This window comes from Mesocricetus auratus, unplaced genomic scaffold (genome assembly GCF_017639785.1).
Source record: "Mesocricetus auratus isolate SY011 unplaced genomic scaffold, BCM_Maur_2.0 Super-Scaffold_100007, whole genome shotgun sequence".
In the NCBI taxonomy this organism is placed as follows: domain Eukaryota; kingdom Metazoa; phylum Chordata; class Mammalia; order Rodentia; family Cricetidae; genus Mesocricetus; species Mesocricetus auratus.
Window position 1 is genome coordinate 7,916,720 of NW_024429191.1, and position 17,652 is coordinate 7,934,371.

At 40.4% G+C, this 17,652-nt stretch overlaps 1 protein-coding gene across 4 annotated transcripts in view; it reads left to right on the plus strand.

Annotated features, from left to right (window-relative positions):
- Positions 1–17,652, plus strand: part of LOC101842987 (CREB binding protein) — a 126,802-nt gene that overhangs the window by 74,256 nt on the left and 34,894 nt on the right. For 2 of the 4 annotated variants that reach the window (XM_040748159.1, XM_040748160.1), the window contains exons 4-13: positions 77–317; positions 1,578–1,691; positions 9,826–10,068; positions 11,474–11,576; positions 12,080–12,226; positions 12,851–12,968; positions 13,551–13,722; positions 14,139–14,183; positions 15,995–16,119; positions 16,398–16,586. In XM_040748159.1, the coding sequence (XP_040604093.1) occupies positions 77–317; positions 1,578–1,691; positions 9,826–10,068; positions 11,474–11,576; positions 12,080–12,226; positions 12,851–12,968; positions 13,551–13,722; positions 14,139–14,183; positions 15,995–16,119; positions 16,398–16,586 (1,497 nt within the window). The remainder of the gene's footprint in view (positions 1–76; positions 318–1,577; positions 1,692–9,825; positions 10,069–11,473; positions 11,577–12,079; positions 12,227–12,850; positions 12,969–13,550; positions 13,723–14,138; positions 14,184–15,994; positions 16,120–16,397; positions 16,587–17,652) is intronic. The other 2 variants (XM_040748161.1, XM_040748162.1) reach the window with 1 other exon arrangement.

Genomic DNA, 17,652 nt, shown 5'->3' on the forward strand with positions numbered 1-17,652 from the left:
CATGAGCTTTTCTAATAATTAGAGTGAATAAAAATTCTATAAAAACTTAATGTTTTGTTACTTTGTTTTATTTTAGTCCCAGTTGCAAACATCAGTGGGAATTGTACCCACACAAGCAATTGCAACAGGCCCAACAGCAGACCCTGAAAAACGCAAACTGATACAGCAGCAGCTGGTTCTACTGCTCCATGCCCACAAATGTCAGAGACGAGAACAGGCGAATGGAGAGGTGCGGGCCTGCTCTCTCCCACACTGTCGAACCATGAAAAATGTTTTGAATCACATGACACATTGTCAGGCCGGGAAAGCCTGCCAAGGTAAGTGCCCTTTTCTGAACCTAATGGTTGTTGTTAGGGTGCAATTTCCCTTTGTTATTTTCAGTAGCTTTGGTGGTTGGAAGCCTGCATGGCAAAGATACTGGCCTCCTTTTGGTGTGACCCAGAATATGTTGTTCCTACAACCCCCACATCTGACAGTCAGCTGTCCCTGAAAAACTCACCTGCTGAGGAGGCAGGTGATTTGGTGTTCTGATGCTCTGAGCTGCTCCTTCATGAGGCTGTGCCCTGAGTTTGTGTTTTCTTCTTCCTTTCACAAAGGACTTCTCTGTCACTTCTTGAGTACTCCTTGTTAATGTCTATGTATGTTGTGGTTGTCTGGGGCAGTAAGACACATAGGCAGGCACACAACTTTCCCTGCACCCACAGCATCTGTCTTGTTTCATGGATTCAGACTATCAGTTGCCCAGTGCCTTGCTCCTCTGCCCTCTGTCTTGCTGAGAATGCTCTGATGACATCCAAGTCATCATCCATAGGGAGGGGGGAAGTCAGCCACATTCATCTTGTGCTCTCCTTTTTTTAATTTCTTTTTATTTATATATTACCATGCACCTCAGTTTCACTGAAGGAAGTATTTCCTATTAACAGCCGTGCTTTCTTGCAATCTTTCTTCTCTTGCTTCTTGTGTTCATAAACCTTGGGGGAAATAGCTCCCTGGTCTCCCTCTGTCCCGTTGTGTCACTGTGAATTGCTGGAATAACCTGATCATGATGGAAACACAGAACAGGGGAAGGTTAGACTTCATACATGAAGACTAGAAATATTCAGAGTCAGTTACTATCTCTGAGTACTTTACAAAGTCCCCTGGATTCCTTTCAGAATTTCTACAGACTTCTCCTTGGCTTCTCTGTGTTTCTTCAGTGGTAGTTCTTAGCTGCTTTCATCCTTAAATATAATTTAATGTTTTTATTTTTATTAGTGGTGTTGTAGAACTCTGTTCTGCCTTTCATTGTAGGTGCTCAGTATCTCAGAGGTTGGTAGCTTTTGTTCTGTTTTGTGAGCAGAACCTTAATCACCCATCATTCATAACATTGTTTCTATGGGAATTTTTTGGCTGGAATTACTGACAGTCAACTTACAAACTTTTGGACAGCCTGTTTGTAAGTTAAGGACTGCCTGTATTATGCTATGGTTACACTTGTTACCATTTTTTTTAATGGTATCTGGCATTATAATTTAGGTGTAATTGAAGTGTGACGATTTGGATAGAAAAATAACATCTCGTTGTTTTTCTGGTCATAGTTGCCCATTGTGCATCTTCACGACAAATCATCTCTCATTGGAAGAACTGCACACGACATGACTGTCCTGTTTGCCTCCCTTTGAAAAATGCCAGTGACAAGCGAAACCAACAAAGTAAGTGAGCACGGGGGCAGAGAAGCTTGGAGATGAGATTAGAAACTATTCTTAAGAGAATGCTAGAGTAGGTAGGTAGTGGGCAAAGGTCACCAGCACATCCTGCTGGGTGAAGTAGGTGCAGTCGAGCTCAGAGGGTAGATGGGCTTCCAGTGAACTTGATAGCCATGGCTATGCTAAGCTTTCATTTACCTCCACCAACCTGCACACATGCACTTGTAGGAGTGCAAAATACCAAGGTCACTTCCAATCAAATAGCTGTCAGGAAGATTTGATGTTTTCTGACAAATATTTAGTATGAAGATTTGAATATCAGGTCACCTACAATGACAGTGACATCATAGGGGCAATAGAGGGGCAACATTTTTGTGAAGATTCTTTTAGGCTGTATCAGTGTTAAAAGCCTGGTAAAGGTTTGCTTATGCAGTTCCCATACCAGCTTGTATAACAATTTATTGAGCTTTAGACTGGGAATCTCAGCCTCAGGGTTGACATATCTTGCTCATCCCCATCATTTTGTTGTCTTCTGAATCATCTGTGTAGTCCTTGAGGTGACCAGGTGTTTGCTGGTTGCTCTTTACTGCATGTGGCCACTGGATCCCTGCTCATTTTAGACATCAGAGCATTAGGAAGTTTTAAGACTTTTTGCTGTCATTTCAGAAGCTAAATACAAATTGTAGTCTTTGGGTATGTTCCCTGTTTGCATATCTAGGAAGTGCTCTTAGGTCCATGTCATCCTCTAGTTGGAGGCATGCCCTCCTCTAGTGATCTTTCAGGATGGCACAGTCTTTCTCATCTTTCACCAACTCTATTCCTCCCCGATGTTCTAAGTGTTCCTTACTTAGAGCATCTTCTTGAACATCCTCATAGGTTCCCCTTCTGCCTGGTGAACATGTGTTCCTTTCTTTCCAGCTGGCTGTAGATGGCAAGTCACTCTAATGTAAGAGTGCCGTGGAGTGGGGTGCCATTGCTGGCTGTTTGATCTCCTCTTAGGAATCCAACTTTGCTTCCTGTAAGCTGACTCACACTGCACAGTATGCTTCATTGAAAAAAAGGGGGGGGAGTTGGGGCTTATTATCTTCTTCCCCTACTGAGATACCACAATTAAGTTTGTTTGAATCAGTTAAATTGTTCTTTGGGGGGGCGGCACGTCTATGTGAGTGTGGACACTTGCCACAGCTTGTGATACAGGTCAGAGAACAACATTGGATGTTGGTCCTTACCTTTCAGTTTGTTTTGAGTCAAGGTCTCTGTTGTTTGTGTGTGCTATGCAGGCTAGGTGGGCTTGTGAGCTTCTAGGGAATTCTTCTTACTGCACTTCTGACATTAGGATTGCATGCATGCTGTACCATCCATGGCTTTACGTGGGCTCTGGGTATTTGAAATCAGGTCCTCACACTTGCATAGCATGTGCTTTAGCCCCTGAGCCTCCAATTTTTAATACACAGTTTTCTTGAACATCTCTTACATAAAATGAAGTTCTAGGACACTGGGTCTTAATCTATATATTTAGGATAATATGTAGTGAAATAGAGTCTGTTTTTCCTTCAGTTTATTGTAAACCCCTCTCCCCAATGGTAGTGGTGAAATTTATTGTAATTTAGTATGCTCTCCTCTGAGGGGGGGAAAAGACTCTTGATATGCCAGAAAATTCATTATTGAGTTTGTACTTCTATGATATTAATTCCATGAATAATGAACTAGTATTTTAATTTAGGGGTTGACTTGTATGGGATCTTTTAAGCTTAATATGTAAATACTGGTATGAAAATTGTAAACCTTTGTGAGTTTCTCTTTTAAGAAATACTTATGTGCTTTTAATTCAAGAGGGAGAGAAAAGAAAAGTGTGGGTTTTTTTCTTAACATCTTATAACTGTCTAAGTGTGAAAATTGATTCAGTGCATGCTTTCTCAAGTGGTAAACCACAATGTTTTTGCTAGTCATAGTGTGAGCTGTTGCCAGGGATTGGTGATAAAAAGTCACAAGGAGACTTGAGATAGTCTCTATACAAGGTTTTAGTATTTTCAATGTGGGGTGGGATAAAAGTACTTTGTGAAAAATTAAATGTTTATTATTGCGTGTTTGTGTCTGCGTGTGTTTGCTTATATGTGAGCCTTCAGAGACCAGAGGTCATCTGGAGGCTTCCTGTAATCAATCTACCTTGGTTTGTTTGTTTGTTTATTTGTTTGTTTGTTTTGAGATAGTCTCTCATGAACCTGGGTCTCATGGTTTTGGCTAGATTGACCCCTGGAATCTGTCTGTCTTTGCATCTTCAACACTGGGGTTCCAGGGGACATGGTACCACCACAGCTGGCATTTTTTTTTTAATGTGAGTGTTGGAGATATGGACTCAGTTCCTCATGATTGAGCAGCAAGCACTTTTCCTACTGAGCCATTTCTCTAGCCAAAATGCTTCATAAATTACATTTCAATTTTGAGTGTGGTCTGGCTCTATACTTGGAGATTTGAGAGTATAGAATTGTTTGTTTCATATCATCGGTGAGAATGTTTTAGCAATGTCCTTCCTTTAGAAAATTATGTTTATAGTGTATGGATCCTAATTTAGGAACTACACAAAAATGTGAACCCAATAGCTTTAGGTTGAGTTCTAGATACTGAAATATACACGTTAAAATTAGTGTGGTTGGTCATTCTAGTGCTCTGGAAGCTGAGACAGGAGGATTATGAATTCTGGAGCATCTTAGACTGTATTTATTGTTCAGACCATGTGTCCCTTCAGAAAATAAACAAACGTATCACCAGAGTTTATTTGTACTCATTTGATATTAACTCTGATTAATGAGCTTCGGTTTCATTCTTAACTTTTAGTTTAGGGGAGTAACTTTCCTGGTTTGTGTGTGTGTGTGTGTTTGTGTTTACTGCTCTGTCATATTTTTTAAAAGTGGTAATGGTCTCTCTTAAAGGACAAAGTTTATGCATGAAGTACTCTGTGTAGTCTTTATAGGGAGATTCAGATTATGCTTAGACTACTTCATAGAACCCATGGATCAACAAAATTACAGTGGGGGCAAGGGAGATAAAGATCACTGACTGCTCTTCCAGAAGATCCACATGGGAGTTTACAGCTGTCGGGAACTCATACAGGCATAAATGCAGGCAAAAACACTAATGCACATGAAATTTTTTTTAAAAAATTGCAATAGAGTAACATTTTAGATGACAGTTATTAGCCACCACAGCATGTAGCCTATCTGGGAATAAAGCTCACTGGATGTGGTTGTTTGAATAAGAATGGCCCCCATAGACTCATGTATTTGAATGCTTAGTCAGCAAAGATTAGCACTATTTGAACGGATTAGGAGGTGTACCTTTGTTGGGGTAGGTATGGCCTTATTGGAGGAAGTATGTGTCCCTAGAGTGGGCTTTGAGGTTTGGAGCAAGGCCCACTGTCTCTTCCTGCTCTCTGTGGATCTATATATGGAACTCTTAGCTACTTCATGTGTACTACCATACTCCCTGCCATGAGGATAATGGATGAAACATTTGAAACTGTAAGCAAACCTCCAATTAAATGCTTTCCTTTTTGGGAGTTACTATGGTCATGATATCTCTTTACAATAGAACAGTGACTTAAACACTGGGCTTAGAGATACCTGTGCCAGCAGCTCAGGCGGGCTATGCAAGTTTCTAAAGACCATAGGGCTGTGCTGAGGCTCATTCTGTGGAGTTAACCACAAGATATGCCAGTGCCCTTAGCTTGGTAGGCACACTTTCCATACTCTCTAACTGCTGTGGTTTATGTCTCTACTGACAGAATCTTGGAGAATTACCTAAGGCACTAACATGATGTTGCTTGAAATGAAACCCATATTGTTTGTTCTTTTGAGGCCTGTTTGATTTTCTTGTTTATATAAACTATAATAATGAGTTAGCTGCCTATCAGAATAGGTGTTCAGTTATTAGAGCTTTTCAATCATCAGTCCTGGCATCTGACCTCTAGTAGATTCTGTGTGGCGTGTGCTCAAGTCCCCATGTTGGAACCCACAAATCTCTTGTTACTCACAATTGACTATGCAGACCTGCTGCACAGATGCTTCCTTCCAGGTTGCTTGTTAAGTAAAAACTGTGGAAATCTGTGCCCCATCTAGGCTCCTTGAATTAGAGTCTATATTTTTAACAAATGTACTTGGTGTGTACATTAAAATCTGGGATTTGACTGCCTGGGATGCCTACAAGGGCCAAGTCTGTTTCAGAGCTGTAGGGAAGGATAGAGATATTTTCCAAGAAAGACCCTGGCTTCTCCATCTGAACCCACAGGTTTTTAGACCTGTGCTTCAGGACAGTCCCAGACTCAAACTGAACCATTGAACAACAGTCAGCAGTCCTCTAGCTTGTCGTTCTAGTGTCCTCATTACCTTGGCCCTTATTTCCTGGGGTGGCTCTTTTCTAGGCACATATTGGACTGCTTGAAACACTTTGTTGTTAAAAGTTAACCTCCAAATTCCCTTTCATACAGCACCTCCTGGTTCTGCCTGACACGCTCTCAGTTCCACTTGGGTGTCCTGTAGTTTCCAGATGCCTTGCCCTCCTGTGTCTCTTGGCTTTTTTTTTTTTTTCCCTCCTCTTTTTCTTTTTTTTCTTCGAGACAGGGTTTCTCTGTATTTTTTTGGAGACTGTCCTGGAACTCGCTCTGTAGACCTGGCTGGCCTCGAACTCAGAGAGATCCACCTGCCTCTGCCTCCTGAGTGCTAGGATTAAAGGTGCACGCCACGAACGCCTGGCTGTCTCTTGGCTTTTGAGGAAACCCACCCTTGAGAACTTGGGCTGTGAACAGGGAGAGACTAATGTGTGATACCTTCCACTTGGCAGAGATATGTACAGATCTGAATGAACCTGGCACTGGCTTTTCTGTAGTAATGTGAAAATGAGTAGAATAGCTGCCTAGCTTGCATTGTGATTTGTCTTCCACTACTCTGGTAGGGTTTGACATTTAATTTGTGTCCCTTTTATTGAATTTCCAAATTGAGCCCATATTTATTATTAGAACCTGAAGTTTGTTGGTAAATTGAATGTTTTAAGTTAGCAACACATACTTCACAGGGAAAGACTGCCTAATCCCTATCAAATATTGGTGGTTGAGTCTTACACTGAACCCATAATAAACTTCGCCTTTTGTTTCTTAATCTATGACTTCCTGCTTTAGCTACAATAAAAAGGAGTAGTGAAGCAGAGAAGGTATTGACATGCATTAGAAGAGCAAAGACATGCCAGATACCATGTCTCTTGCCTGTAATCTCAGCACTCAGGCAACTGAAGCAGGAGGGTTACCATGAACTCCAGCCAGAGCTCCTTAGAAAAACTCAAGTCATCATTGTCCCCGAACCAAACAAACAAACAAACCAAACACCAATAATCAAAAAAAAAAAAAACCACAAAGATGTGTCTGGGTTCAGGTACACAACCTGATAAGCTAGAATAGTTTAAGGACTCCTCAGGGTGTAATATGATGTCCAAGGGACTGGTGACATGTGTATCACAGCATTAAAGACCAAGTAGTTTTCAATAACATGTCCAGTTGATGTATGTAGAAGGCTCTTTGTCAGGGATACAAGTAGGTGAGTGTTGCTGCCTGTAATGTTCTTCATTCATGTTCATCCTCAAGGTGCTCAGAGCGGGGAGCAAGGGACAAATGACTGCACAAATTCCCCTGCCCTGCATGCTGTAGCACTTCACATGGCCTCATGTGGCAGGAGAAGAGTAAACTCTGCCACTCAGCCCTCTTAGTACATGGAGCCTGTGGGCAGGAGTAAGTGAAGAGTAGCCCGAGTCTTACAGAGTGCGTCCTAACTTTCAGTGATGAGTAGAAAAGGGTGAGATGAACAAGATTTTCTCTGATCCAGGTCTCAAGCTGTGGTTTGGTGTGTGTTGGGGGATTATTAGAGCTCTCTTGTTTTTCCCATCAGGTCTAAGCTCTTGGAGTACATAGACTATGTGCTAACCACTGTATCAGGAAACCTTCTAGGGTGTAGTGTGAATGCTGGAAGTATGAATGCCTAAAGATAAACAGACTCAGTGGGCCCTGTGGGGATTTAGAGAAGGATATGGAGCACTGGTTGCCACTTTGATATGACTCTGCTGTCAGGCCATACTACCAGATGTTAGTGCTGTTCATATAGTAGCACTGTTTGAATTGCCTGTTAAGTTGTTTTTCAGGGTCAAGTCTGTTGTTTGTAGTTTCTTGGTTCTGGATTGTTGGAACTGTCAGATTCCAAATGTGTCCGTGTTTTCTGCTAGGCATATTCAGTTTCAAAATGATTATATTTAGGAAACACATTTTCAACATAAACAGAAAATAGAGTGACCATATCAATAGCACCCATGAGAGGCTCTAGTGAATGAGACTGTTTACCCCATATGTGGCTCTAGGTTTAGGGATGGTATTTATTCTAGGGTAGGCAATTATCTAAATGCACAACTATTGCATCTTCACCTATACTGTTTCTTCAGATCCTGGATACTTCACTTACTGTCTGTTCTTTCTTATGTCTAAGGTGAGAGGAAAGTAAGCTGTTCTAGGCTAGGATTGATCACTTGAGTAACGCATGTGAGAAGACATGAGAGGAAAGAGGTGGGGAGGGTGAGGAAAGGAAAAAGAGAATGAGGATAATTAGCTTAAAGGAGAAGACTGTAAATTTTGTCATATGCGGAAACACCGGGTGATTATTTTCTTTTCTTTGTCATAACTGAAAAATTACCATGCTTGTTGAGGAAATATGATGGGTACATGACTTATAGTTTCAGGGACTATTAAATAATTAATATACTCATAAAGATATTATACTTGACTATTTCAGCTACACTCTTGTCAAGGTGTACCTTGGGAATTGTATTTTATAATGATGAGATGTTTGCTGTGTTTAATTTTATCTAATGAGTGTTAATGAATTTGAGTTCTGACTGTTCTTATTGGAAAAGTTAATAGTATGGAATGGGTACTTACTAATTTTTTTCTTTTTACACATGTCAGTTTATTTAAATTGTTCTAATAAGCATTTCAGTTGTATATTATACTCACATAGATATCAGTTGTAACAATATTACTAATTAAAAGAAAGGCTTTCTGAATGTTTCATATGTCAAATGTCAACTTTATAAGCATGTCTTGATGATTTTACTTCTTACATGATCTAACCTTTGTACAAGTTTAAAAGAAGGAACCTCTTAAAGATAAGAATAAATAGTGTGACAGAAAACCTATGCCATATAGAAAACTCACCAAATGGATGGATTGTGTGGGTGGGTTGATGGGTTAGACTTGGAATGACCCAAGAATTTAGCATTACAAGTTATATCATTTCATCGGAAGTCCTTTAGGATGAGTTCCTTATGTGGGCAGTGGTTTTTCCTTTTAATTACCTGTGGTGGGACAGCTGTTCTGCATACTTCTTGGGTCATGGTAGCTGATAGCTACGTGAGTCACATCTAGGTCCTGAATATCAGGGATACTGAGGTGGCACCTACATAAATTAAAGCTCAGTTGGAATCTTGAAGCCCTGTTCTATCTGTTAATTTTAGCCAGATCTGTCAGTACATCAAGTGTAGTACAGCCTAGCATGGTGCTCTCCTAGATGAGTGTTCCATGAGAAGGTCTTGTTAAAAAAGGCTTGCTACTAATGCTGTCATTATACAAGTTGGTGTAGAGAGATATGTCTTGTTTTGTAATCTAGAAGATCACATCATAGATTTATTGAATAAAAATTGGCCAACCAGTTTTCACCTTTGCTATTCCTCTCAGTTTACAGAGGTGAGCACCAAAAAATAGATGGGGGCAGCAGCTTGTAGGAGGCCCTTTCCCCTTTCCTTCACTCGAGAGGTAGCCATACAGAATGATGTGCTTTGCTTTGTCATACATTTGACACTCCTTCTAACTGACTCTTTAGGTGTCTTCGCTTTTACATAGAAGGTGGATTTACTTGAGATTTTTGTTCCTTAACTCTTGCTAGACAAAATAGATGAATTCAGCACTGCTTCTTTTCTTGCTAGCTTTAACGCTTTGCATACATTCCTAGTCTTTGAAAGACGTATTTGCCTCACGTTATTTACAGTTCATTTGTGGACCATCTCCCTTTTACTTACCTTCTTTGCTTGTCTGTCTGTCTGTCTGTTGTTCTAGCCATCCTGGGATCTCCAGCTAGTGGAATTCAAAACACAATTGGTTCTGTTGGTGCAGGACAACAGAATGCCACTTCTTTAAGTAACCCAAATCCTATAGACCCCAGTTCCATGCAGCGGGCCTATGCTGCTCTAGGACTCCCCTACATGAACCAGCCCCAGACACAGTTGCAGCCTCAGGTTCCTGGCCAGCAACCAGCGCAGCCTCCAGCCCACCAGCAGATGAGGACTCTCAATGCTCTAGGTAAGTAAAGGAGTGCTCAAGAACTAACTTTGTCCAGATCCAGTGGAAAGATTGTCGACAATGCTTGCTGGAACTCAAGGCTGTTTTCAGTGTGTTTTGACTTCAGATTCATTGCTTTGGATTAACGACCTTCCAGAGAAAACCTGAGGTGTATGTTTGCAGGGAAAATGTTACAAAATTGTAAAAAAGAACTACATTTTCAAGTGATGTGATGATTTGATCTGTGTGTACCACTTTGTCTTGACAGTTTATAAAGGTCATCTTTGTAGCTCAGGAGAATCAAACCTGGGCGAACTTAAGTGCACCACTTATTTAAGGACTGTGGCGGGTTCCCCTTCATGTCTTTTCGTTTGTGGTTCTCCCATCATTGTAAGAGACCGTGTAGAATCAGGCTGGTAGCTGTCATCTCCTCTTTCTTGCTGGGTAGATCAGTATTTCCTCTGGTCACCCTAGCCCATCATTTGCCAGCTTTACACATTTGTTTTATAATCACAATTTTTGTTATTTCCTGGTTTAGTTTTTTGAGTATTTTTTTCCTTCTGTTCTTTTAACCACAGGTACTCACACTGTGTATAATACTATCAATGAAGTACTAGTGTTACTAGTGAGTCATTTTTTTAAAAATGACCATTAAGGGATAGGGGTGTGGCTCAGTGGTAGAGCACTTGGTTTTTAGTATGCATGAAGCCCGGTTTGATATCCAGCACTACAGAGAGAGAGGGAGGGAGGGAGGGAGGGAGGGAGGGAGGGAGGGAGGGAGGGAGGGAGGGAGGGAGGGAGGGAGGGAGGGAGGGAGGGAGGGAGGGAGGGAGGGAGGGAGGGAGGGTGTTACCTTTTGGGAAAACACTTAAATGATTATCAACTAATAATGGCTGGGAGAATGGGTTGAAGCCTAATACCCAAATTCTATCTCCTCCCCTTCTGTTTTATGGTATAATATGGGAAATCCTATTAATCTTTCTCAGTTGAATCTTTTTCTTTAATATGAAGATTATAGGCAAACTGACCCTTTCCTAATTTTCCAATAAACTTAGATTTTTGTAAGTTTACTTTCTGACATGTAAGAACAACCCCCAATACACATGTATGTGCCAGCAAGGTCAGTGTAAGTTGTTGAGAATTTGATATTAATGAGACAGAAAAGTTGGAGACTGCAAATGAGCAGTTAGGACATTAGCCAACCACCAGACACATTTTATTTAGGCTGTAGACTAAAACTGGGAAAAAAATTTACAGTGGAATTTGTTGAAGTTAGTCACCACGAACAAAAAAATATAGCTTCCAGAGTCCTACTGTATCTTGGTATTCTTCTTAGGAGTTCTTTATGTAGTCTTGCTTATCCATTATGGGAACTTAGAAGAGTGTATAGTGTAGGGATTGATTTCATTTTTCTTTGTCTTTAAAGGAAACAACCCCATGAGTATTCCAGCAGGAGGAATAACAACAGATCAGCAGCCACCAAACTTGATTTCAGAATCAGCTCTTCCAACATCCTTGGGGGCCACCAAGTAAGACTAAAGATTCAAAAAGCTTATATCTGAAGAACAAGTGGGTATAAGAATGGGTGGGAATTATACAAAACTCAGCATGTGGCAGAGAAACCACTTACTGAGGAGGCAGGAATGAATATTATTTTTTCTTTTTTCATATTTTAAACGGGGAGGGAGGGGGAGAAAGAGATCCACAAGGGCCAGAAGCGGGTGTTGGATTCCATGGAACTAGAGTGACCAGCAGTTGTGAGCCATTGACGTGTGTATGTGGGTGCTGGAAACTGAATCTGATCCCTTGAAGAGAGGAGAAACAAGTGCTCCTATGAGTAGAACCATCTCTCTAACCTCTTTCTTTTTAAAATGATAACTGTACAACAACCAATTAAACTGTTTGACTTCTAGTTAATGTACATTACTTGTTTTTCTTAAACATTTTAAATCACATATTGTTGAAGAAGGTGGAGTGCATTTGATTGATTCACTTGAGTAGCTGGAAGAAGTGCTCTTATTTCTCTCTCTAGTCCACTGATGAATGATGGCTCAAACTCTGGTAACATTGGAAGTCTCAGCACGATACCTACTGCAGCACCTCCTTCCAGCACTGGTGTTCGAAAAGGCTGGCATGAACATGTGACTCAGGACCTGCGGAGCCATCTAGTGCATAAACTGTACGTAACCCTCATCAGTCAGTTTCACATTTTGTGGCTGAGGCATTGTTGAATCTTTCTGGGTGCATAGATGTTTGATTTTATTTTTCATTTACACGTTGAATCTCAATTTATAGCTCATACCTGCAAAGGGTCCATGCTTGTTTCAGAAAGCCATTCCCACTGTTAAGAGACTAGGAAGGCTGAGTTTCCCAGACTCTGGGCCCTATTATATGTTGGCATCAGAGCATAGAGATGTGACCTGAAGCCTACCTATCCTCTTTGCTTTCAAGCTTAGGTGTATTCAGTTATTGAGTTCCCTAAAACTTGGGGGAAATTTGGGTCTGATGAATATGTATGGTATGACCATATAGTTATTTTACATACAGAAAGCTAATATTTCAAGCTACCTCTCCTAAGTTGAAGTGAATCGACCATAGATTCTTCCTTATTTTGATCTGTTTACAATGAACAATTTCAAAATAGAGATTTAGAATCATACTTTTCATAAAATGATATAACACATATTTGTGATTGGTGTGTAGGTTAAAAGATAGTATTGTTTCCCATGTTCATGCACAAGGCAAAGAGAGTTCTCCTGTGACCACCTTGAAAGCAGATTGATATAGTATATTGTCCTTTCAGTGTCCAAGCCATCTTCCCAACTCCTGACCCTGCAGCTTTGAAGGATCGCCGAATGGAGAACCTGGTCGCCTATGCTAAGAAAGTAGAGGGTGACATGTATGAGTCTGCTAACAGCAGGGTAGGTTGCGAAGCAGTTGTTGAGCCTGTAGGTGGGAAATGATATTTGTCTAGTTAGTTACCTAGAATTAGGAGAATCTGTGTGGTCTATGAGACTTGAGACCTTGAGACCTTAACCAGACATGTCCCAGTAAGGATGAGATTCAGCCCTTTTGTGAAGCACAGATGTCATAGGAGGACAGAGAGTCACCTTTTTTCACAGTGGGTATTCTTTAGGATTCTTATATTATTGCCAGTGTCGGCGAATACTCAAGAAAAAGCTCATTTGTACAGAAAAAATTACAGTATTTAGCACCTTTAATTTGGGGTGTCTAGTAAAGTCACTAGTTGAATAAAGTGGAAATTTAAAGGTTATGCTGACAATACTGGGAATTTGGGGGGGGTGATTTTTGGTTTATGCACTTAAAATATGATTCGTAGTATAGTGCCTGCTTAGGCCCTGAGTTTGATCCCCAGCAGTAAAATGTGAGTGTGTGAATAAATGAATGAATGAAAAGAGTTCATTTGCTAGTTGGAACATAAAAATAAATGATTGATTCTTAGATTTTTCAGTTCCTTAACATTGGATATTATTGTTTTTTAGGATGAGTACTATCATTTATTAGCAGAAAAAATTTATAAAATACAAAAAGAACTAGAAGAAAAACGGAGGTCACGTTTACATAAGCAAGGCATCTTGGGTAACCAGCCAGCTTTGCCAGCTCCTGGGGCTCAGCCTCCTGTGATCCCACCAACTCAGTCTGTGAGACCTCCAAGTAAGGACTTTACCAGCTCTTAGCCTGCCTGCTTAGTTTTCCTTCTGTCTTTTTGGTATATGTCTAAGAATGTACAATAATGTTCTCCAAAGGTTTATGCTTTAAAAGCTTTCTGTATGGCAGTGGCCTGTGAGGACGTTGAGCCTCCCTCATGGGAAGGTTTCTTTTTGTTTTGTTCATTTTTAGTTGTTTGAGACAGGTTTGCTCTATAGAACCCTAACTGTCCTAGAACTCACTCTGTAGACCAGGCTGTCTTCAACTTAGAGATCCACCTACCTCTGCCTCTCTGAGTGCTGGTATTAAAGGTGCGTGCCACTACTGCCTGGAAGGTCTCTTAAAGGGTGTGCTGCCAAGTTCTTTTTTAAACTTAAGTATAATCCCCCCCTTTTCAATTAATTAATTTTTTTTCCTTATAGATGGGCCACTGCCTCTGCCAGTGAATCGCATGCAGGTTTCTCAAGGTATTTATTGTCAGCCATGTTTTAGTTTAACTTTCAATGGCAAACCCCCTCCCCATTTCCCCTTTTGTATTCTTTTTTTGCTCTTTCCATTCTTACTTTCTGATAAGAACATAGTCCACCAAATAGTGTGAGTCTGTTGTTTTTACAATTCAGAAATTAGAGGAGGGTTTTCCAACGAGGTCAAAAATAGGAATTTGGACCAGTAACCTCACCCCCCCTCAATAATGATGATAATAATAATAATAAACCCAGGGGAGACATTATTAGGAAATTATATAAAAGAACCATATATTTGGAAGGAAAAGACCTTTCTGAACATTCAGTAGCAGAGTCTGAAAGCCAGTTGGTGTCAATCACTTGGGGAATGAGAAGGTACAGTGCTGCTTCAGGCCCTTAGGGTGAATAGTTATCAGCCACAGGAGGCTGTGTGCATAGCTCCATGCCTGGCTGGAGTAGTGATAGCTGTCTAAACCATTAAAGGCTCAATTCAAAATTCTGTGGGGTTTTTTTTTTTGGAGTAGATAAGGACTTCAGAGCTGGGGAGCATTTGTATGCTTTTCAGCTCCTGGCATATTGAGACCTGAACATCAGGGTTTTGCTCCAGGTTTTGAAATGAAATGGGAGCATTATCTAAATGGTAAAGAAAGGCATTGCAGTTTGAGAGGGACTGGTAAGTGATTTGAAGTTGTAACAGTATTATTGCACACTGAAATAGACACTGAATAAACTTGCCAAGAACTTGTTTGGATGGATTGGATTTGAGGGATCGAGGAAGTCAAGTGGTTAAGAAATTTAGCGTGGGTACATGGACATTGATTTAGATAGGGAGCCACAGTTGTGTTGGGATCTGATAAGATAACTAGTTAGCTACAGATGGTAAGAGACATTATCTGGGTCAGTACTTGCCAGCCTATATTCCTGGCAACATCAGTGCCTACAAATGTGGGTTTCTTTCAATGTTGTTTCTCAGTATTTGCACAAAATTGTCATGGAGAGGAGACTTTTATGTTATAAGCTTCCTGGAAACTTCACTTAGGCCTTGTTGAATTTGACCATTTGAAGGTGAAAGTTTTGGATAGTCACTGAAAGTATAAGAAGATCCTCTTGTGGCTATAGCAGTGGTGAGGCAAGGTCTCTCAAAAACATACTCAAGAATTCTTTTACATTACAATGTTGGGCAAAATAACAACTTGAACTGGGATTTATTTAGAGTCTACAGTTTGCATAGTTTATGGAAAGTTTCTAAGAACTAATCCCTGTGTTCTGAAGGTACTTTTCAACAGAGCCTTTGTCATTGGTGTGGTGTTTCTGCAAACAAGTGAAGGCTGAGGGTAGCCTTTGGGTACTTTCTACCAAACTACTTGCAAAATTGAGATGCTGATTTGAGTCTTAGCACAGTTTCTAACAATAGTATCAACCTAGCCTAGAAGCTTGGAAGCCTGGAATAATGGGAGTCAATTGCTACTAGGATGGTTAAGTAGGGATGCACTCAGGTAGTCTTAAGAAATATCTGGTGTGTAGATGGGGCAATCTCATTCCTTCACAAGGCCTCCTTTTCTGCTTCCATGCTTTATACACATTAGTTCTGGTTTGTTCCAACCTGTCCTCATGTCATCTTCTACCCCTAGCTCTCCTGACCTTCCCATCCACTGCTCCCATCAGATATGGGAAGGCTACTACCATATGCTGTGATTTGCTTGTAGGTTCCTTTCTATTGTCTGTTACCCATGTGTTCTGTCTTAGTTTTCTTGATGAATGCATTTTTTGTCTTGTCTATGCTTTCATTAATGAACTGTCATAACTGTTTGCAGGGATGAATTCATTTAACCCAATGTCCCTGGGAAATGTCCAGTTGCCACAAGCTCCAATGGGACCTCGTGCAGCTTCCCCCATGAATCACTCTGTCCAGATGAACAGCATGGCCTCAGTTCCAGGTGTAAGTGCTTTTCCTTTGTTTCTCTTAAACAAGCAGTTGAATTCTAAATTATTGGATGCTATTGATTGCTATTCAGAGGACAATTCAGTATTGACTTAATTAAGAGATTGTTTAAGAAAGTGTAGAAAAGTGCCTAGAAACAGTCCTTGTCAAGTGCGGACCTTTAAGACCAAAATGTACTAGATGTGTAAGACTTTGGATCTCCATTACACTGTATGTCTTGAAGACTCTGGCCTATTGCTTTCTGTACTGTAGCACTCCTGATTCTTGTCTTATAGATGGCCATTTCTCCTTCCCGGATGCCTCAGCCTCCTAACATGATGAGCACCCATGCCAACAACATGATGGCCCAGGCGCCCACTCAGAACCAGTTTCTGCCACAGAACCAGTTCCCATCATCCAGTGGGGCAATGAGTGTGAACAGTGTCAGTATGGGGCAGCCAGCAGCCCAGACAGGCGTTTCACAGGTACATTTAGTGTGGGAACCTAGACAATCAGTATTTATGTTGCCCCAGCCTCTGGAACAATATTCTGTCTTATTTTATAGACGTTATAGTTCTAGAATATATATCTCTTCATTGTTCTCCACTTTGTCCTGTAATTTTTAATCCTTCTGTTCTTTCTAGGAAAACTAAACAGAAAATAAGATGATTGTGTGTGGTTTTTGTTTGTTTTTTTGGTTTTGGTTCATGCTTGATGTTTTGATCTTTGGGTTTTGGTTGCTGTTTGTGTTTTTTAGAGATCTAAGATTAACATGTCACCCTGAGAAATGCTGTAACTTTAAGACGAGTCAATTTTCCTCTTAATGACTCAATTTTTGTGTCTTACTGCCTGTGTTGGGGTGTCAGGCTAGCAAAATCATTGGAATCATAGCACTCTTCTTATTGAACATGTTTCATTCATTTTATTGCTTTCCCCCCCGCTCTGTTTATTTGTAGTGTATCAAATGTCAGCTGTATACAAAGTATTTAAAATAGGCCAAATCTTTCTCAAAATATAAAATTTATGTTTTTTAATCAATGAGCTAATGTTAAATGCGTTGTTGAATATATTAGATTTACTCCATAATGATTAATTTTCTCTATCATATCATCTCATTTCTTTAGAACAGAGATCAGGAAACCAACTCCCCTCCTTGCCACAGTTCTTTATGTAGTAGTACAGACTGCAGTTTTCCTGTCTCAGCCATGTGCCACAAAAACTTTTCTATAAAAAGCCAAATAGTAAATATGTTTGTTTTTCTGGAGTATAGTCTTAACTGTTTAGCTCTGCTTTTACATGTGTTCAAATAGTTACAGACAATATTTAAGTATATGGCTGGTTGTGGTTTTCATCCTGTAAAACTGTCCTGAGTACCTACACCAATCTTCTCTTTGGAACGGTGATGTTGATTCATTTTTTGAAAGGTTAACCATTCTCAAGCTTCTCACCTTGGAAAACCACTAAACTGACATGATACAGTGTCTCAACTCTCCCCAAAAAGAAAAAAAGCAACCCTTTTCAGTGGTCTCTAAGTTACAAGTAGATGTGACA